Raw genomic sequence first — 23,432 nt, forward strand, 5'->3', positions numbered from 1 at the left:
AAAATAAAATACCCGCCGCACACTATGTATATTATTATTATTATGCGCTTGGTTTTCGTGATGGTAATTTATCCAACGATATAATATACTTATAGCATATAATGTATACTGCACTTTGAATACACTCGAGTTAGTGATAGGGAGAAGAAAATGTAGAATAATATAGAAAAGCAACGTCTCACCGCGTAGATACTCGAATGATGTATAGACGCGATAGTATGTGCGTATGTTTCTATAAGATGGAGTAACGTTTTTCTTTTCACCACCGCCAAACAAATTAACGAGAAAAAAATGTGGTTTTTTAGCATCATAATATCATTCTAACATACATCGCTGAGTTCGACGGTACGCCGAGTTTCGTATACGAATCGAAATTACTGGTTAAACGATCTGAATAATTTGGGTGGTATATAATAATAATAAAATTTATTTGAGAGAAAATAATTATTAATGCGTTTGAGCTGCATAATAATATATATTATGTTTGGCAATTGTTTATTTCTCAAGCCAAAATTATTTTAAAGCGCATAATGTTCCAATATTATTTTGTTTTAATTGTCTATTAAACTTCAATTTCAAAAATGAACAATATAGCAATATTCATAATTATATTATAATATATAGGTAATATTTGTCAACTTCGAGATTAGTACACCGTATAAATATTATAATATCCCCCATATATATTACGCTGAAAATTATAGTTATCACAATATTGTTTGGTAAGGAGCGTTTGAAAAATTTCAAAAAAATTATGGTTCGGTCTAATTTAGTTTAAATCATTAAATAACTATTTTATGACTAAATGAATCTGTCTGTCTACCAACAAATAATTAATTTGATGACAATATATATGAGTTAGCATAGGGTTACAAATAATTAGATTACCTATAGTGAGTTTATTTATACAAAATTGTGTAAATTATAACTGTTAAGTATTTAATTTTTTAATGTACTTTTAACATATTTCTAAAACTTATTTTTATACTTTATACTTGAAATATTTAAAACGAAAATAATTTGTAAAATATTATATCTATGAAGTCTTAATACATATTATTACATCATTAAACTTTCTACATAATATAATTATAACATCTAGGTATAATATAGGATACAATGAGAAAACAGCATTTACATTTTTGCTTCTTAAATAACTACATAATATTAAATACTATTATAGTAACTAGGACATAAGCTTTAAATTTTAAGTATCAATCGGATCAATGTTTTTTTTTAAATTATAAATTTATAAATAATTATTCATCTTAGCCATATCCATGTTTAAATATTTTAATACAGGTCAGAAAATTTGATAAAAATTATGAATACCTACTTTTCGAGTATATACTTGTATTTGAATACCTATCTATTTTAAATACTTTCGAAAAGTATTTTTAACATGTATGCAAAAATAATGTCACCCTATTCAGAAAATATTTATAACTTTATTTATTATTAAAAAAAAATAGATTAATATTAGTTTTCTGCTTTAAATCAGCTTAATTTGAGGTTAGTTTTTATAATTTGATAGCTTAAGCTCTGACTTGCAGAGCTATACATATGGGACATTTTAATTAATAAATAAATATAATTTACAAGTGTTATTTCAGGAAAAATTATGTATACCGTGAGATTATGTACTTATGGAAATGAAGCATTTTAATCACAACTGCAAAACCATGTCAATATTAATAGCCATTTTTAATAAATATTTCTATATTTTCACAGCAATGTGACATACCACGTAGCTGCAGTTATTCATTGATTCTGTATATCTAATAAATCTAATCAATACAAAACATTTTAAGCTGATGTATGTAGTACTTAAAATGTCCATTTTATTTCTTTGATTAAAATTGTAGTTTGTTTAATAAATTATTGTTTTTTCATTGTATTTCCTTCATATCGCGAAACGACCCTCATTGCAAGACTTATTTAAAACTTAGAGTTGTGACCTTTGCGAACGGTATAATTGATAATTAAAATTCTGAATTCTAAGAGATGACAAACACACGCGCTTATTCTATTTCATAACTACAAATAACCATATACATATTTCAAGACGGTATGCCATTCCATCACGCAATTAAATCTTTAATACCTATGCCCACATAATAATATATTATATCTTATAACGTGTGTAGGAGTATTTTATATTATTAAATTAGCCTAATATTACTAAGACTGTTTAATAAATGAGAATACGTGACATTGTTTTCAAATTTTATTACGAAGATATACACATAGTTATATAATTCAATTTGTCATAATTTTTATAAAATATAAGTAAAATCTGGTACCGGATAGTCATCAAACAACTAAATCAAATTGGATAACATAGATTTAGAACTATTTTTTAATTTTTTTTCTGTTTTATAATTTTTTTTACTTTAATAATTCATTATGTATAAGTATGCAACGATGATTCAAGTATTATTATTTCCTCCACAATAAAAAGTACCCACATGATATAAGATTCATTAGGTTAGATTAATTAAACGATTATTTATCAATGTAAAAAAATATAGACAATTACCTAAAATAAACAAATAATCTATAAGTGATTCCTAAAATATTTCTCTTTTCATTATTCCTTAAAATACCATTTAAAAACATAGTATATGGATAAAAATTATTATTTTGGACGTTCGATAAACAGTTCCACTAGCCTAGTTTTTATACTTAGTTAAATTCTCCTTTATCCCAAGTGAGTGTTTAAACTATTATTTACTTAGGTACCTATTCAACTGCGATCAATATGATCAATGTCATGCACATATTATGATATCGTTTGTCAGATCGTTCATTGACCAGTAAAATATTTTAATTTGTAGTACCCTACAGCAAAAGGAGACATCTTGCAGTTAATTAATGATTTATTAACGTCGAATGACACCGAAAAAGCGTCCAGATTTGACACGTGTCAGTGAAAAAGACATTTTGCATGTGTATTTCAACATAATAAAATTTCAATGCCGTCGCAAAATATGGTAAAAGCGTAAAACATAGAATAATTTTCACATTTACGTACAATATCACTTATGTAATTATTATAAACGTTCATAATAATATGCAAACCACGTTTTATGTAGGTACCAACTCTTTTACAAACGATTCATTTGAAACTATTTTGAATAATTAAGGTTAAAATGTGCTTTTGCCTCCGTAACTTGTTTGGTATAATTATGACAAAAAACGTGTTGTTCTTGACATAACTCGTTGACTAAATATTACATTTTAATAGCAAATATAACACATGGAATATTTAATTATAATTGGTTTTTCGTTTGCCTTATACACTAAGATTTACTTCAAAATGCACAACGGAAACTTCAAGAGTTGAAGGCAAAACAATTAATACCTAACCGTTTTTTGCCTGTTGTAAGTTTCGAAGTGTAAAAAAATCACGGAGACCGTATTAAATCAACGCACGTACTCGTAGTAGGTGTATAGAAATCATCCAAACAAACCAATTTCATTATTCTGTGTGTAGTATAACAACATGATATTTTCTTGTTATTAATTATTTTGTTCCATGTCGGTTCTACTATTGAAATAATTAACAAATAAGTCGATCGATGCCTCAATCAAATAAAATTTAAATAACATCAGACTGATTACCTTTATTGTTAACTGTATGCATTTTAATTTCAATTTTTAGATATATATATATATTTATTTATTTTCCAATAACTATTATATATTTTTCATTATGCACTATTATGCCCTACCTACCTACCTTTTATAATAATAATATGTATACACTGCAAAAAGCATTATTGTATTATACGAATCTCATAAAAAGTACAAACATATCTACGTATAGTATGTATTTATATATTATCTAATTTGATTAAATAATATTTATACCATGATGCATAATAAAATAAATATTGATTAGTTTAATGGTTCACTACACTTTAATCATAAAGCCCATCATAATATATCATGTTTAAAGGACCATTTGAATCGATATCGATACATTACATTATTATTTTTTGGATGTAAATGGAGTATAATAGAGAAACAGATTATTTTTTTAAGGTTCCACGTAGGTTAAATTTCCATGGCTTTGTATGTCAATACATTATTGGACTCACCGATAGTTGTGATCAACGTCAACGAGTACAGGAACGACGACGCGAAATTCCACCGATGTCTTCGGTCTGTCTGATTGGGACCCCCGTACTTCCTGATCAACGAGTCCTGGAACTTGAGGATCTCCTCTTCGGCCAGCCTTGTCCAGTTGTCGCGGTACAATATGTTCAGGTCTTCGGTGATCTTCCACAGCTTCTCGACCGTCTGCGCCCTGAGCTTGTCGTTTCGGGCCAGTTGGTACTGCGCTTGCGACTGTTGCTGTTGCTGGTGCTGCTGTTGCTGTTGCTGGTGCTCCTGTTGCTGTTGCTGGTGCTGCTGCGGTTGATTGTGCTGCTGTTGCTGTGGTTGCTGTTGCTGGGTCTGAGGCTGTGGCTGCGGGTGCTGCTGCTGACCGCCCCGGATCGATTGCACGCTGTCCCGGCCGCCGTTTTCCAACGTCATAAACGTGAAAGCGCCGAACATGGTGTAGCCCAACACTATCAGACATATGCCGGCGCCAGAAAGCACGGTCGGTGCGGGGTCACAACAACTGTGCCTGGAAACAGAACGAAAACAGTGTGTTTTTAATATCACTTTTAATCATCGGGCACATGTGCCGTTTTTGGTAGGCATATCTGTAAATACACTGTGAATATTCAACAACAAGTGAGTAAAAAGTGTGAATTTCGAAAAAAAAGTGTACATTTTGTTGTTAATGAGTTTGGACAAAATTTCAACGATATATAGGGTGTGTCCCACAGAGATCTGACATTCTGACAAATGAAATAACTTTTGTTCTAATCAATATTTTTTAAAAATTTCTTTTAAATATAATCCATAGACACTTGCGCTAAATTTTTAGAATACATTTTTTATTTTTTATTTTTTAATACTGAAAATAAAAAACTTAAAAATTGATAAATTTTTTTTGAAATATTCAATATAGCCAATTTGTAAATTTGATTTTCAGAAAAATGTATATGGTAAAAACACTTTTCTAAGTCAAAAGGCTGATTTTTTACAATTTTTTTAAATATCAATATTTTCGTTTAAATTATAGTAATTTATAGTTTATACATCACATATTATTAAAATAAATACAACAAAAAAAAATTAGATTTTAACATGCACTTATTTAAAAATGTTCTTATAAAATATTTTTAAAAACTTTATTATTATTTGAAATTACAAAGTTTCTAACATAAACTAGATCGTAATTTACTTAACGAAAATATTGATATTTAAAAAAATTGTAAAAAATCAGCCATTTGACTTAAATAAGTGTTTTTACCATATAAATTTTTCTAAAAATCAGATTTACAAATTGGCTATATCGAATATTTCGAAAAAAATTTTTATAAATTTTAAGTATTTTATTTTCAGTATTAAAAAATAAAAAATGTATTCTAAAAATCTAGTGCAAGTGTCTGTGAATTATATTTAAAAGAATTTTTTTTTTAAATATTGATTAGAACAAAAGTTATTTCATTTGTCAGAATGTCAGATCTCTGTGGGACACCCTGTATAATGTAAAAAAGAGTTACTGTCGTTGTAATTATACATTTTTATATAAATGATATAATAAACTTTGTTACCTATTAAACTATGCTTATTTAAATTTTACCTACCAATTAGGGTGCGTCACGATAATACTACAATTTTAATAGAATTATATGCTAACAACTTTCGCGTTATTAAGACTTAAAAAAAAGAAAAAACTCAAAAAACCAATCATTTTTAAACATCATGCATATATTATATATACGGTTTTTGGTGTAGTCCACCTTTAAGTTATTATTTCGGTACTTTTGTCACTGGTCAATACCATACATAATATAGGTACAATAAACAGACTTTTCGAAGTAAAAGTATTACATATATCGCCGTGGGACGTACGTACAATATACGGATATATAGTACATTTGTTAGCGTTTTTTTTTAAATTTATAAATGTAAAATGTGTAAAAATAATATTTATGGACGTAAAGTTTTGTATGGCAAACAAAAAAGGAACTTTCATCTAGTTATGTTTTGTTAGAAAACGGAGATAACATACCTACTGTAAATCCAGGCATATTTGAACAATATATTTCTATTGTATTCCAGTTGTTAGTGTTAGAATAAATAGTCCTGTGGCCGCTGTGGCTAATACTTTGTTCTTTAACCACGTGACATCTCAATATTACTAAATAAACTAATATAAAGAGTATCGCAATACCATCTGCTTTAGAAAGTATTGTTTTTTATGTTTATTTAAAATATATATTATATAAATATTTTTCTCATAACCATTTGGATCGTCTTAGGGTTTATTGTAAGAATTGATAAGTATATATATATACCGACTACACATCATGATAAAAATACAATTACTCGAATGTTTCATAAAATTAAAATATTCCATCACTACAAATATTTATACAGGAGTTCAACCGTTCAATCTAATATATCTATAATTACCATATAGGTTGTTAAATCAATACTTCTTAAACACGATAGTAATAGTCATAATTTAAAAAATTGAAATCAACTTTTGAACTGTAATAATATACATAATATGATTCACGAATCATATTAATCAGTGGGAAAAATAATTTGACTGTTATGACACGAAATATCGATTGACAATAACTCATTACAGTTTTAGGAATCATTTTATACCCTTTATTTGTTTTGCCAATTTAACTAATAATTAACAGGTAGGTACGTGACTTATTTATCATATATAATAATATCTTGCTTAATCAAAAAAGGGAATTATAAATATTGCATTGGATCTCTCCAAATGAGTGGTTAAAATAATGGTAAAACGTATCGATGCATAACTATTGTACACAAGTACGGGAAATTGTTATCAATACGCAAATACGGTTTAAACTGTCATTTTGCACCATTAAAATTGTAAATAGACTTTTCGGAAATGTTTAAATGGAACGACGTGACACTATTTCAATCTCAGATCACAGTGCGAAACGGTTATATTTTAAAAATCACAACTGTAGAAAAGCGTCACTATGGTGACTGCAGGCGAACATTATACGAAGTTAGACAATATGAGATTTGTTTAGCATTTAAAATGAAAAACAAACTTCACACGTAAACGGTACGAAGATACCAAAAGAGTTTGAAGTGTAAGAAAATTAAAAAGACAAATAACAAGAACGAGAAAAAAAGTATACAAGAAGTGGAATGTTGATAGGTGAGTTACGAAATGTGGAACAAATTTGAAATCGTGGAAAGGCACGCAAAAACGAAAAATTAAATATCTCACCCACATCAGGGTTGACGTGCCTACGCGTTCTTGCTTTTAGTCACGACCTAAGACAAGAGATTGAGTGACACAAAAATTTACTGGTTCATAAACGAAATCCAATTATAATGGCCTCTCGCCAGTTGGAGTCATAACCAAGAACATAAAAATGTATTTTTAATTAATAAAAACTCTTCGTGCAGCTAATCCATAGAATACAAAAATTGTAATATGTCGGTTTATTTTTAGTTTATTCACTTTTCATAATAATTACAGGTAAAGACACATTGACGTTAAATATATTACGACGTCGTTTAGCTGGAGCATAAGGCAATGTTTTAGGTATTAATAAAACGATATAATAATTATTAATTGTGTATAAAAGATCCTAAAATGTCTAAATTCGTTTTTAAATTAAAATGTAATCAATATTATTAAGGTTGTTACTTAACGTTGGTGCGATCGTAACCAAAGTGTAATTGTTAAACACAGACCGTTATTCGAAAAACAATGAGTAGTCAAGTATGTCTGTAGAACTTTCTAAAACACAATGTTACGACAACATTATTAATTTAGTAGAATTGCTTTTACTCCCCTCGTAGGAGGTATCGGAATCTTATTAGTGCATACTTCGATACTCGTATCACAACGAACGTTCAAAGTTTAACAATACAGTAAGGAGAAGAAACGTATAAACTTTAAGCGGTATGTACGACGGCTGTACGAGGAAATCCGATGGAAATATCATGTTGGTTTGGCAAATATTTGTGTGACATTATTTATGCACATAGTTCAAACGAAATAAAAGTCATTGGTTCCAACTAAAATATTGTTAAAACGTTGAAATAAAATTTACCGGTAATGCAAACACATTTTCCAATGAAATATGTAAATTTATCTGACTGCTTAGAATTAATAATATACTCAAGGACTATAACTATATTTATACGTTAGACTCTAACGTTTAGAGTGTACATTATTATATTATATAATATGCACTGTAGTATAATATCTAATATACATATAGTTTGGGTCGATGCTTTTCAATAATATTGTAAACATAACTGCGGAGAAGTGTGGAGCTGTGTTATTTGCTTTCTACATAATGCGCTGCATTATTCAAATTCAGTTCTTCGAGATTAATTGAAAAAGAAACAAATAATTAATCAACCAACCCGTCGTAAAACGTAGGTAGATATCAAATGATTTATACATTAGTATAACAGACTGCAGCCGAGACCGACCGTATCGTGGAAGCCTTACTTAATATAATCTGTTAATCTGTATGTGTGTGTGTGTGTGTGTAGCTCACTGTGAAATACAAGGGATATGGGTAGACTATAAAATCTCATTTTGGTTTTCTTAAAACAAACGAGTAATAAAATTATTTTGGTCACGTCCTATACGACTACAACCACACGAAACCTTCGAAACTGCATGTATACTACCAAACCGTAACCACCGATCTCATACTGAAGGATACTTCTATGTTCTGTAGTAGTATTAGTAGTATAAGGTAATTGAAAAACATCAAATTATAGAAGTACGGCCATTAGCTAATTTGTGGCGTCGTATGTTCCGAGAGCGTCGCTCGTTTATTGCGCTCACCAAACCTCGGCGACCACCATATAATAATAATATTATTTTTTTTTTTTTGATATAATATAATGCACACAAAAGCATAATATTTTTACGAGCATCGTGTCCAAGTATTTTGAGTGTTCTCGCGGTGTCCCTTTCCTGTTTTTGGCTCAAAATAACGACTCGGGGGGGGGGGGGGAGGGAGTGCACATTTCATCTAATTTTTCCAATGAAACTTTTGAATAACTAACGATTATTTAATTTTATCGTTGAAAATATCTAACCCTTAAAAGTGTCATATCATCAACTTTTTTTTTAATATTTGGTATCGAGGGGGAGGAGAAGGCAACACGTTGTATTTCAATGTTCAGTTTTTCAGAGAGTTATTTGAATAATTCCACGAATTTTTTTTATCACAGATCATGAGTTTTTGCAAATATATACTACCCTATCTTCCTCAAATGCCAAATCCCCACTGTGGTTCCCACATTTTTTTTGGCCAGGTGTGAGGAAGAAAGAAGATGACACACATTGCATTTAAATTTTCAAGTTTTTCGGTAAGGTGTATGAATAATTCCACGATTTTTTTTTTACAGATTTAGTTGTTGCAAACACCCTCATCTATCCCTAGATGCCATATAATCATTATATTCCCAATTTGGGCCATGAGGATAGAGGGTGCACGTATATTTTATCGTGGTTACTTATCAATTTTTAGGTAGGAAATTTTAACAATTTAAAGTTTTTTTTCCTTCGTTTCTGGATTATTCAGCTAATTTACGCTAGAAAATGTAATATTAATTTCTCAGCATGCAAATCAGCGTATTTTTAAATGTTAAACGTTATACCTTCTCCATTTACGTTAATTTATATCTAGAATGCTCCATTGTACATAATATTAAATATTCTATTTATATTTAAAAATAACAATTATATTATCAGGATGTTAGGTAGTTGATATTTTTAGATACATTTATAGATTAAAAGATTAAAATAATGAAATTACTAATTTTAATATTTTAAATATAATATTTCATGAGTTATTAAAATATTTAGTTTAACTAAAATATGTCTATTATTACAGTAAACAATAACCGTGTAATAATTTTTGATGGGTCATCTTGAGTCATTCTATTTTCTAGGTTCTCATTTCTTATTGATAATTATAAATAAGAAAAAACGCATAATCGTGTCCCCTTTCAAAATTTACAATAGGTACTTAAGTTACGCACTGGATTTACAAAATGTACATGATGTATTAAGATTTGATATGTTTAAATACAGTTACATAAGTGAAAAATTGCAATTCTTACTGCTAATAAACATGTATCCATTTATGTATTTTTGCATACGGGGTGCATGCATTATGGTTTTCCATTTCTCCGTAGAGTCTGCTTTGTGGGAAATTTCATCTGTACGCTTTTGTTTATGATTCTAAGCGTAGTTTATAAGTATCCAAGTCCACGTGTACCACATTGAAACTAGCAAACCCGTACAGCGTACAGCCATTTTTTAAAATACATTTTTGTACAAATAATCACTTAGGTAAAGAACTACAAATAATTTTAAAGAAACCACAAGTAATGATAATAATGAAAGTATTTTTTTTAATATTTTTTATAATTACTTCAAATATTACCATGCCATATAATAAATTTTGAATGGACTTAAAATGAATTACCTTGTATATATACGAGTACGTGTGTGTGTGAAAGGGTATGTGTGAGTGTCTACGCTCTTAAATAAGTTATAATATACTATTACTGTGTATATAATACAGCTCTGCCGTTCCGTATTGCGTTTTGAAAACTAATTAATAGAGCTGAACCACCTTAATGGCCCGGGTGAAACACCTGAACCAGAATGAATTCCAAACTACCCACACCTATATATTATATTATATTATAATGGTATTTCATATTTACTCAGCGAGCTCCATTATTACCATAATAAATATTTTCGGATTCGAAACGTTTGTCGATTCTACTACTGTAGCAAAGAAAAAAAATTATAATAACGAACCATCCTGTTATGAATTTTATATAAATGTGTGAACATTTTTTTATTTTATCGTTTTAAGTTTTGAATAATGCATTATAATTCGATATTTTATAATATTCTATATAAAAGTTAGTTAAAAATATGTTGAAATTATAATATAGATTTTAAAACTTCACAAAATCTCGATTTGATTTTTAAATTATCATAAAAATATAAATTTAAAAAAAGTACTTATATCTTGAATTAATTATCTATGATGTACACAAGCGATATAACTGATTTAAATTTAAAGGGATATAATATTATTATTTTTTATTCGATTAAAGCTGCAATGGTTGTTGGTTCATGAAATTATACAACAATAAGTTAAAATGGTTTAAGCTTGGCTCTTATGTTACTGAAGTTCAGCAGTGACAAATTATATGTTTGACCGTGAACAATTCTCCGCATGTTTGACAAAGATCTATTATTGTTATAAATAAATAAAAAAGATAGATTCACAATTTAAAATACAATTATTGGAACAATAACCAATATAATGACGTTTTTACAGATTCAATGTGTTCGAAAATCATGGATATTATAAAAAAAAAAAACAATATAAAAATAGATTTATTATCATTGAACATTTGGGTATCAATATATTACTGTAGTAATAGGCAGAGACTTATTTTTATTTAAGATATTGCTTAATATTAGTATATGAAGTGCAATGAAAAATGAAAAGGACTAAATATGAATAGGTACTATACATATAGGTACAGGATTGTAACAATTTTCTCGTGGAGTGAAGTGCTACGTTTATCATGTTTAACCACGTAATTAGGAAGTTTTTCGTAAAACGATGAATTCCATCTCATAATATACCAATATCTCTGACTATCTATAGTCCTAATAACGGTGTAAAGAAAAATTAATTTAATGTGTAGGTACTGCTCAAAGTCATCTGTCACAAATTGCTATCAGTAATCGCTTGTGTAATCATTATTATCCGTACATTAATTTTGCCATAAACTATAAGCTGCATTAATTTACTATATTATGTATGCTAATATAAATAAGCACCATGTGCATAAAATAGCGTTTTCAATAAACTATAGTACACGTATTTCTCGTTTATTTTGTTACATACTGCATGTATATAATACTATAAATTACACTTGTAAAATTTTATAGATAAAAAAATGTATTGTTTATTATAATTTTTTTTTTTTTACTAGCTTATGTTCGAACTGATAGACTAATAGTAATAATTTATTATTATTATTTATGATACATCGCCATTTATACATTTTTGACACCTCTCTCTGTATTTTCAATTTTGTTGTATTATTAGCTAAATACCACCATACGCAGTAGTTAATCGCAAATACAAAAACTGATTTAGGTATTAGGTACCTGTTAATAATTACGAACACATACATATTACCAAAGTATAGAACCATATAATTTATCGTTTGTGATTTTATTTCGAATATTTTAATAACTGTTTTTTCTTTATTTTTTATACCAATAAAAAATACTAAATATAGGTATTCGCAGGATATTATAAAAATGGGCCAAGAGACAGCGCCCATGTTATAGAGTCATCGTTGGTATAGATAACTTATATAATATAACTATTCACAATAATATGTTGTTTATAGTCGTGTGGGTAAGACAATAAGACCAGACGAAGATAGGACATTTTCGCTACGGCCAAACAACGCCGTGGGGTGGCGCTTATTCGGAGAGCTGTTGTATACGACCCAGCATGCACTGAACACACTATACCCATAATACTAAACGCGCAGCCTATATACATTATACATATCAATATTATACGAATAATGATATTATATCGATGTAATCGCATGTAAAACAGTTATCTATCTATATACCTAGGTACGTGTCCTTATAATAGTAGGTAAACCTAAAACCTAGAACGTGGTGGTGTAGGTGGAACGCATACAGCCACACAGACCATTAAATGTTATAACATGCGACTATACCCACTCTCGTATATTGTTCAGATTATAACTGCACCTGACTTTGAACTGCACCCCGCCACGTCACCGGATATATATATACATATATATGTATAGTTAATGGTCATTTTTGTCGGACGCAGGTCGCCTTTCTCGATGATGTTGTTACCATTAATATTATTGTTATACACTCACAGTTTTCGCGCTGCAAAGGTCCGAGGATTTTAGGTCACATGTAAATCGGCTCATTGTGTGTGCGAAAGAGTGTACGGTGAGTGTGCGGATAACCTGGACCCGGAGTTAGGCGTGTGTGTATTATTATACTATGCACAATAAGGAGTGCTACACATAATACGTTATTATACTGTTCATATTAGATTGTGTAATATATTACATCGTTATAGTTATTACAGCGTGCCCATTACGTCACGCGCTCAAAATGGAAAATTTTTTAGCGCGTCTCAACATCTGCCACCATGAAACGCTGACGAACCTCCATTAATTCCACCTCGAGTGACTTGCGAGGACGTGTATCACGAGTCGCGATCACGGAGTCGTCGAGGCAAAGGCTGTTTGTTGACTTCCGGATTTCCGCTCACACGCGCCCGCACATATTTTTCATGCGTCAAGCGTTATAGCTGTTATAGTCTGTATTCGATGACGACGACTTCAAAATACGAAACTAGGTCGTTTCAAAGAAAATAAAAGATGAAAACGTGTAGAAACATCCGGACCTGTAACCCTGGCACGAGTCGTCGCGGCAGGTCAGTCGTAGCGGCTTCAGGGCTGGTTGCCAAACGATTTTGCTCGTATTGTACGTCTGTTATATATTATTTTATCATTATTATTATTTTTCATTTCGGTTTTGTTTCGACTGAATCTATTTTCATTACGTAAATAGCTTAGATGTTCTGTCATACGCGTACATAGCCCTACAAAACGGCGTAAATACAGGTCGTATTGTTACCACGTGTTCCGACATAATATAATAGCTAGCTGTCTATGCACTCCATGCCGTATTGTATAGAAATAATACATCACATTAATTTGTGAGTAACCCTTTTCCCTTTAAGCAGTGTGTGACAGAGACATATCGATGCGTTAGTTATATTGATAATAATATTTTTCCTGGTTAATAATTTTTAAACGGGATGTTTTAAAAGTCCGTTAAAGTTATATATAAGTGTATTATAATATACGAATTGGTATTTGGTATATTTCGTAGACTTTTCGTAAATGTTTATAATCGAGTAGGTTTTTTGTGTATGTGCCTTACAAATCAAGTGAATTTAAGAATTCAGTTGGATATTTGACAACTTTGTATTGATTCATTACGGTATATATGGGTTATTGTTACATTGTCGTATTTCCTGGAATTTCGTTTAGAATGGTGTTATTGATTGTAGGTATTTACACCAATATAGCTCGTGCAATGAGCCACTCACTACTGACGTAATAAGTGTTAGATTTGGAAAAATGTTATCCATTAAATTTTTATTCGTTATTGATATTTTACAGAAATTATTTGGCAGTGTGATGCATTGTACTGATTCATCGATCGCATATTTATTAGCAATAATTCAGGGATATATTTTATAACAATAATACATTAAATAAGAAGAAATATATAATAATAATAAGCAACCATCCACTTTTTGCCTTGGCCCATCTTCTGTTCATATATCTAATATATCTCTGTACCAAATTTCATTGCAATCGACCAGCCGTTTAAGAATGCATAAAAGACAAACAGACAGAAATCCATTTATATATTTTTTTAATGAATTTATTTTAATCTGTTCGTGATGATTTGTGAATCTAAACCATCCAGAGCGTCACTCAAAGGCATACGAAAAAATGTATTTAAATCAGTCCAGCCGTTTAAAAAAAGTTCATTGACATACCCACGTACGCAATAGAATTATATATATAAAGATAATAATAATAAAAATTTCAAAAATTATTGAGGAGTGCAGCTGGCAAGCAGAAACTACCTATGTACATAAAAATTTCAATGTACACACTGTTTATAATCTTTAAATACCAACAACTATCGGTTACTGAAATTGTATCCATTATTCGCAGGTGTACGTTATTCAGAGGATTCATTTTGTTCTAACCTTTAACAGCTATTCAGAGATGTCCGAAAGGGACGTTTCACTATAGATGCTAGTCTTAGAATTATGCATTATTATTTCATATAGGTACCTATTGGAATAATGATTTATCTTTCAACTAAAATTATATCCATTAGGTACTGAAATTAGGACCTAAACAATAAAATTACGATGTGTATTTACACTCGAAACATATTATTCATGGAACAGGAACAAGATCTACGGTTAAAAAAAAAAATATATATATATATATATATATTATGTATATATTTAATATTTAGATTTTAGATTTAATATTTTGCTATAATTTCAAAATGTTCCATAAATTATATTTCACATAATAACGAAAAGAGTTAAATCATTTTAAACTCGTATATTATCCTGATGATTGAAAATAAATGCTTTAAGTGTTTTGAAAAATGAACAAGCTTAATCTCAAATGCTGAAACTTTACTTTATTTAACAATATTTAAATCATTAAATCCTAACTAAACAACTTGTTAACCCGGAATTTAATGTCAGACGTTACGTTCTATATACTATTATAATCTTACGAAAACGGGATTATAACTTTTTAAGTATTTGAATTTCTCTTAGTGTTAGTTTGTATTCAGTACGGTTCTTCTTGAGAACGTGCTATAAAAAAAAAGTTCCTACACAGTATAAGAGCTTTTATTTTTTTAAACTAATATTTCGCTACGCTATTATCCTTTTCATTGTAACCGTATCAACTTCCCTCCAGCCACCTCAAAAACATATTGATACAACTTTGGATTTCTATTTTTTTACGATATCTCATTAAATTTTATATACGTGTAACTCCAACACAACGTACTTACGCCATATATAATAATAAAGTTATACCTACGATACATGTATTGTTGTTGTTATTCTCGTTTGGGTCATTAAATTTTATTATTTTTCATAGTTTTATACAAAGCATATACATATATATATATATATATATAAACCAAACCGAACTATTTGGTTGAGGGTTTCGTGATATCATATTGTTTCTTATTACGATTTTGGTTTTGATACCTTTTGTCCCATATAAATCGTGCTTATGTCGGGCTCGTCATGGCAACATGATATTATTATATTGTCGCACGGTGTTTAAGTTGCATAAATAAAACATAATCGACGTTTAAGCTCCGCGGGCGTTTTAATGCAACGTAAAAGCAGATGATATATTATATATTATTGTGCTTGCAAATGTCTACTGCGTTTATCGGCTTATGGTATAGCTGGTGTACTGTGTTTAAAAACAGATAGAACAAAATTCAAAAATGTATTCGTTACGATACTATAATATATATTATTGACTGTGTTTGCACTGACCGCCTGTATAAGTATTGTAATATAAACGGCCTAGAATAAAGTTCGACATTTATTCGCCAAACGATTGACTTCAAGTGTCACGTATAATCAGTATTTTACGCTCGTATATTATGATATTATTATTTTGAAGTATGTGATATGTTAGGCAGGTTATATATATATATTAATCACTATAGTTGTGATCCATGATAACATTTATATAACTGGCAGTCTAAATGACAATGTGTTTGCCGTTCATTCGTCCACCATGGTCGTTCGAACGTTGTATACTAACGTAAATTGCAGAGATGGCCAATTTGCGGCTTGCGTATTTAAAAAAAAAAACAATATTTACTTATGAACCATAAAATAAGATAAAATCATAAAAATTATAAAATGTATTTATAAACATTTTGGTTCTTTATATCATTGTATTTATGCATGTGGCTCGTGGTTACCCCTGGTATATTCAAATTAAACACTCAATTTCAAAGTAAAATACAGTCCATTTAATTATCAAACATTTTTGTTTAAACATTGAAGAAAGTTAATCCAAAACGTATTCGTATTACGATACTATACATTACGACTGCGCGTTCACTGACCACCTATATAGGTATTGTAATATAAACTACCCAGCATAAAGCTTGAGATTTATTTGCAAAACAACCAACTACAAAATGTCGTGTTACCTATAATCGGGATTTTACAGCGCGCATATTATAATGATATACACAAATATAAACTGAAAATAATGAAACAACAAACGAGAGGTAGCTGCAAGAATTCAAGCGGGAAATAAATTTTACAATATGTATATGGACTCAAATAATTGCTCCATAGTCACGGGCATTGTCAGGGTATGAATGAAAAACAGCTATATGCGTCTCTTCAGATACGACCAGTTATGACTCGTATGAGAATAAAAGTTGAATGCTAAGAAAAATGAACAAATATAAGTTCATTAATTTTCAAAGAAAAAAATTGTACAAAGAATTTATTGCCTAGTCAATGGTAATACTATAACAGAAAGTGAAGATGAAGAAACAATATAGAGCTAACAACATAGCATACTTTGCCTGACTTTTTGAAAGTTATCTACATAGGAAGATAGTAATGGGCTAGCAATGCTGGCAGAAACCACAATTCGTTGAGTGATGGGGAAAAAAACCTTTGAAAGGCCGGAGAATGCTCTGGGAAGATGTCTTAAAAAAAGGATTTCCAACATTTAGGGAGAGTTATAATTGGAACAATCTAAGTTCGGACAGATATGGATAAAATATTGGTTGTGAGACAGCATGGTCTTAAAAGTCCATTAAACTCGAGGGGAAAAAATGATAATATCTTGACCTTAACATGATATTTTAAGAACATCGGCAGTGCTTCCATTTAAAGCGATAATCGGAACTATAGCATACGTATCGTAGTAAAAAAATCTCAGCGATAAGTTTAATCGCTTATGGTTTAATTCTATCGAATCATTATAGTAATATTTAGCTTCTATAGTTAAACGCATCTGTATGATATACATCGCCTTAAGAATGTACGATGATCATTGCTCAAACTAAGCCACCATTCCGTGTTCATCGTATCCGATGTGCGTGACTCAGACACGTTTCTAAGGATTTTTTTCATTGCTGTTAATATTAAATAAACATAGTAAAACAGAAATTTACGGAGTAAAAACACACATGACAGCGGAATCCACGTACTTGACCCACAGCTCATCAAGGTTCTATAGTGTGACTTTCATACCGGTCTCGAGGACCCAACTCTATTCCGCCAGCAATATAAATGCATATACACCTATTCGGCCGTCACAAGAATTAATTTTTGAAGAGGGTCGACGTAGAAAATAAAAATAAAGTTTATCCGAAACCACAGACATAAATAATATATAGAAATAAACGGGGTGGTAAACAACAACAAAAACAATTTTGTGGTATCACCATCATAATAATAATATTAAATTGTTGTAATTTCAATATTATTATTACTAATATTATGGCCTCCTATAGGTACGTGTACCGTGGAGAAGTTGACGTGTAAGTCGAATCGAGTGAACGCAAAAGTTCTCGATTGTCATTGCGGATATAATTATACATCCCCGATGGTAAATTATAGTTTCGATTTATTAATGTTCCGAGACAATTATACAGGACACGATTGTTCGAAGGTGTCTTTTCAGCAAAAGAGTTGTTCACGTCGTCCGTTTGGGTTCACCTCTTCTCGTTCTTCTCGTCGTCGCAAGTCGTTCGTCTTTTGGAATTGATATTCAAATTTTTACGATTGTGTCATTTTATCCACTCTTCGATTTGATGTGGATTCACGAGGGTATATGTATACATATTTATATTAGAAAATGCATATGATAATATTAACTAAAACGATAATCACATTCCGAAAACATTTTTTTTTTTTTTTTGTCGAGGGGGGAGGGAGCTTGCGCTGTACTATAGTGACAAAATCTCTCTCTGTTCTTCTGCTCGATCGAGTAATATTTTTATCGATTCGCTGCATTCATCCATGCGTAAACGGCCGCGTCATTCGCTTCAAACGTTAACTATATAAACGATTCAAAATTTCAGCATTTCATGTATGTTACCCTACTAACTACCCATTTGAGCCCCTCCCCCCACAGGTAGCCTTTATCTATAACATGGCCAAGGCATGTTTTTGGCCAATTTACTAATGTAGTCCTCTGAAACTCTTAACGCCTTGCCGATCAAACGAAAAGCAAATAAAAATATTTACCATTAATATAATACGATATCGAATGAGAAAAATCCACGCGAGGTGAACAAAATTATCTTGCAGCAAAATAACGATGCATAACAGCTCTATGGAACTTGCTCGGGATAAACACTGATCTAGAACACGTAAGTGTATTTATTTTACTCTATAACACTATAATATGTAGGTATACTTGGACTAGAGGGAGGGTCAAAATCGTAAATAATATCCTATGTCGATTAAACCGTCACATCGGAACTTTTATTAAAGTAATTGATTTTAATATTCGTAATTTTATATTTACTTACTTCTATCCTAAGAGTTTCGGTTTCATCGTTATTGTAATTTTTTTTAGTTAGGTTGAACAAACATTGATTTTGAATAATTAAAATAATAACCCCATTATGATTTGCTGGATTTCCTACCCATTGCCACCAAATCTCTCATTATGTACGTACTCTAACAATATAATGCTCTCCAGTTCTAGCCGAAACAAATACGTTTCGAATCGATGGTGATGACGAGAATAAGAAGGGTGGCTACATATTATTATTTTGCAATAAAATAATTACTTCATTAAATTACGGTAAAAAATGTAGAGCTTTTTAGTTATTTTATCACGCAATATTTTAGGTATTTGTTAAAACATCAATACGTTCATCAATATGTGTTCGTGCGTAACATCACGTATTACCGTATTATACCTATACATCACGCTGTGATATAATTATTAATGTTATATTAATTTAATGACGGATTTATTTGCCAGACTTTTTTTCTGATAGCTATTATTTTTTCCTACGTTTTAATGTATTTATAAATTTATTGATTTCGTTATCGTCATCGTAGTTCTTGGTAAAAAAAAAAAGCGCAGGTACAGGCTATGTGGCGTGTGAGATTGTGGTGAAAAAAAAATAACGATGTTACGAAAAAGGTCTTACGGGTCCGCTGGCATGATGTAGTGAGAAGCGTCGGTCTGACTGCGGCGTCCCTGCGCTGTCGTCGACGTAGACGTTGCAGCTGCGTGACCGATGTTACGGTTGTTTTCGGCGGCGGCGGCATGGTAAGCCCCAGGGCTGTTTGTCATTCCGGCACCGCACCGCCGCTACGGCATAGCTCGCAACGACCTCGTGACCTGCAAAACACCAACCGACAAACGGACGTTGAATATCATTAATGTCATTATTAACATTTTATATAATATTATACAGGGCGATTGTATATATGGACGACAAAAGCCAACGGTTATCTGTCGAGATTTTAAGTTTATTCTATTTTTTATTCTATTTTTCTCCTATTCAGACGATCAAATATACAGAAATGCGCACGCTGTAATTTCGTGAAGTACCACCGACGGCTCGGATAAGTTCTATTTGCCTATAGTTAAACCCATTATTTGAGATCAATTAACTTGAAAACATTTAAAAACACGAGTCTCCGTGAAAAATATTGTTTCATTAAAAATCTGAATTTTTTTTGAAATAAATACGTTTGAAACAAGAATGACAGCTACGTGCTTAGATGTTTGAAAATCCGATATCGAATAATTTCAAAACCTGCGATGCGAGCAATCAGAGTTTAGTAACGAAACTATATCTATTTGCTTTCGCCGTAGACCTACAATTTTATTGTTATGATAAAATACTACGTCAATATAATATATTACATTTCGATACCAGACTACGTGGCGTGGTAACAACTGCAGCACAAGCAGCAATCTTCACTTGTGTAAGTATACCGCAGTTAGCTATATACGTCATATTATAAGTAAAGGACTATAATATAATATAACATAATAATCTGGGTCGGTGTGCTCTATAGTCTATATAACATTATGCTTGATGAATTCCAACTGCTGTTCACACACTTGAATTCGTTATTGATCGTGTTCCATCGAATACATTTAAATTATAATATGATACTGTAGGTACCTTTTACAATGAAAGATATGAAGGCGTTAACCGTTTAATTTTTTCATTTCTTATAGTAGAACAAAATAAAAATGTTAATCTTTAATCTCACTCACTCACCGGAATACATTCCTATATTTCTTGTAAAACAGTGTTCATAAAAATATTATGACCAATACAACATAAGTCACCGAGCAGTGTGCCTCAAAACATTTGTAATGTTTGAAATAAATTTCATTGCATAGGTAACGATATGTCGTATAAACAGTATTATCATGTCTTGTTAATAGTAATTATGATGTCCCTCTCTCTCTTTCACCGAAACATTTTCTGGGTTTTTTAAACTTCACATACAACGAAATTGAAATCCAAAACAAAAAGGGTTTGAATTAGTTATATTCACACATATACGCATAATATAGTGGTTATACCTTCAACTTATTCAAACACGCGTTGAATAAAACAAAAACAAAAATGGGTTTTGAAATTGATTGCCGATGGCATGCACCGATTGTAACAGTAATTACCATTAATCTATGTGCTAAATTACATTACAGTCTATTATTCGAATTTCATTATACTCCCTATACATTTTCCGCTCTTGTAGAGATTAAAAGTAACCATCGTCGAATTAAATTTAAATAAACAAAATTACAACTGCTATGTTTATTTGAAAATAGTATGTTGTTCTAATTAAAAATAATTATTTTGAGTTTTCACGGTTGGTTTTTAAATTGCCTCATTAAATAATAACGATATATGTGAAATCTGTTTGTTAACAAACATAGTTTTAGTACGTAAAAAATTATTATGATATAGCATATTATGCCTATTATGGTATAGGTAAAGGGCTAACTATTATTCAGCAAGAGAATAAAAAATCCGGACGATTAATGTTTAAATAATATTGAAATGTGAGTGGGAGTTAAAATATTTTCAAATCGCAGTCATGGTATATACTTATGATATTCTACACTATTCTATGAAATCTGTTTAACATAGTTCTTGAATTTTTAGCGATAACTTCGTCTTACGTCATGATAATATGTCAAGTAGTAATAACTCTAGCGGTATGTCATCAATGGAGGATTTAGAATGTTAACTTTTTCACATTTGTATTGCATTACAATATTATTAACTAGTAAAAGAAATGTAACGTTTTGCATGGCTGCACCTATATTATAGCAACAATAATATTGTATAAAATATTCAAGTTTGACGTCATTAAGAACCCATTCATAGTAAACGAGCGTTCGTATATCTAATTAATAACAATGGTCACTACAGCTTACTACTATGAGCATATGCCTCGAAAACGATTTATACCAACACGAGTGCATTTAAAATATTCTCGTATTCATATGGACATGGGCACACTCGTATAATACACATAATGAAATACATAATATTATAATACAATTGCAACGAGTTACAAGACGTTTTTGAGTCAATCTGAAGTAAATTTGACGTGGACGCGTCGATTCCAGCAATTTTGAACGCATCTGACGTCAAATGTCTCAACACTACCGCATTTCTCGAAATTACCCCAAATTTCTACTATTTCTTGGTGTATTTAAATTATAATAATATACCATTACACATTGTGTGAATAAGCCTAGTAATTTTGTTAGACGAACCAAATGGTCGAAACTGGATAATGCATAATCCCGGAACAAATGTATTTATGTGCGTTTCACGTAGCTGGTAGGTACTGTCAGAAAATTATTAAAAAGCAAATTCAAAGATTTTTTTTTAGGAAAATAATTAAAGCGTTATGTTACACTTAAATGTATCTCTTTTATGCATATTATACTAAGTATTATAGGTTCAATATTGTACTCGAATGTTTCAGGAAAAGTATTATACCAAGATTTTCTTTTTAGTAACGTATATAACGAAAGTCATCGTTGCAGCTTTCAGATTAAATACCATCGATATATTTTAGACTGGAATAGATTATTATTTTCTCAGGAATAACAGAAGTTTTCTACAGTGACTTTAATGAAATTAAAAACATAACAGCCACAGATCTATAAAAATATTAAATACTCGTATAGCATCATGCAATACATTAATCTTTAAAATATGCTAGGATAGATAGTATAAGAAAATAATACGGTTTTGATTCTATTTCACATACTGTAACGTTTTAGCTTCAATTTCAATTTCAAACAACCATAAATATAGCGTGTGCTAATATATGTTTTCAAATAATTTAACTCGATCTAATATAGGTATAGTATGTACATCGAAGTGTGAAAATAGAATCCTTTTATACGAAATAAGACATAAAAATAAAAAACAAAAAATAAATTAATTTGTGGTATATAATATTATGTTAAAATGTCATGTCGAGCTAAAAAGTTTTTGATTTACGAACAAAAGTATTTGCAAAGTGGTATTATATAATTTAAATAAAAACTATTATTTTTGTATTTACAGGAATTCATTGTTACCGAGACTCCAAAAACTT

The 23,432-nt window shown here is 30.3% G+C and overlaps 1 protein-coding gene across 1 annotated transcript in view; it reads right to left on the reverse strand.

Annotated features, from left to right (window-relative positions):
• The window catches only part of LOC107172933 (uncharacterized), a 109,128-nt gene that overhangs the window by 12,701 nt on the left and 72,995 nt on the right, over nucleotides 1–23,432 (reverse strand). The window contains exons 3-4 of the mRNA XM_089227282.1: nucleotides 19,991–20,184; nucleotides 4,104–4,636 (exon numbers count right to left, since the gene is read on the reverse strand). Of these exons, the coding sequence (XP_089083408.1) occupies nucleotides 4,104–4,636; nucleotides 19,991–20,136 (679 nt within the window). The 5' untranslated portion in view covers nucleotides 20,137–20,184. The remainder of the gene's footprint in view (nucleotides 1–4,103; nucleotides 4,637–19,990; nucleotides 20,185–23,432) is intronic.

The sequence above is a fragment of the Diuraphis noxia genome, unplaced genomic scaffold, assembly GCF_037042655.1.
Source record: "Diuraphis noxia isolate RWA-SAM2 unplaced genomic scaffold, SU_Dnox_SAM2 contig0004, whole genome shotgun sequence".
Classification (NCBI taxonomy): Eukaryota; Metazoa; Arthropoda; class Insecta; order Hemiptera; family Aphididae; genus Diuraphis; species Diuraphis noxia.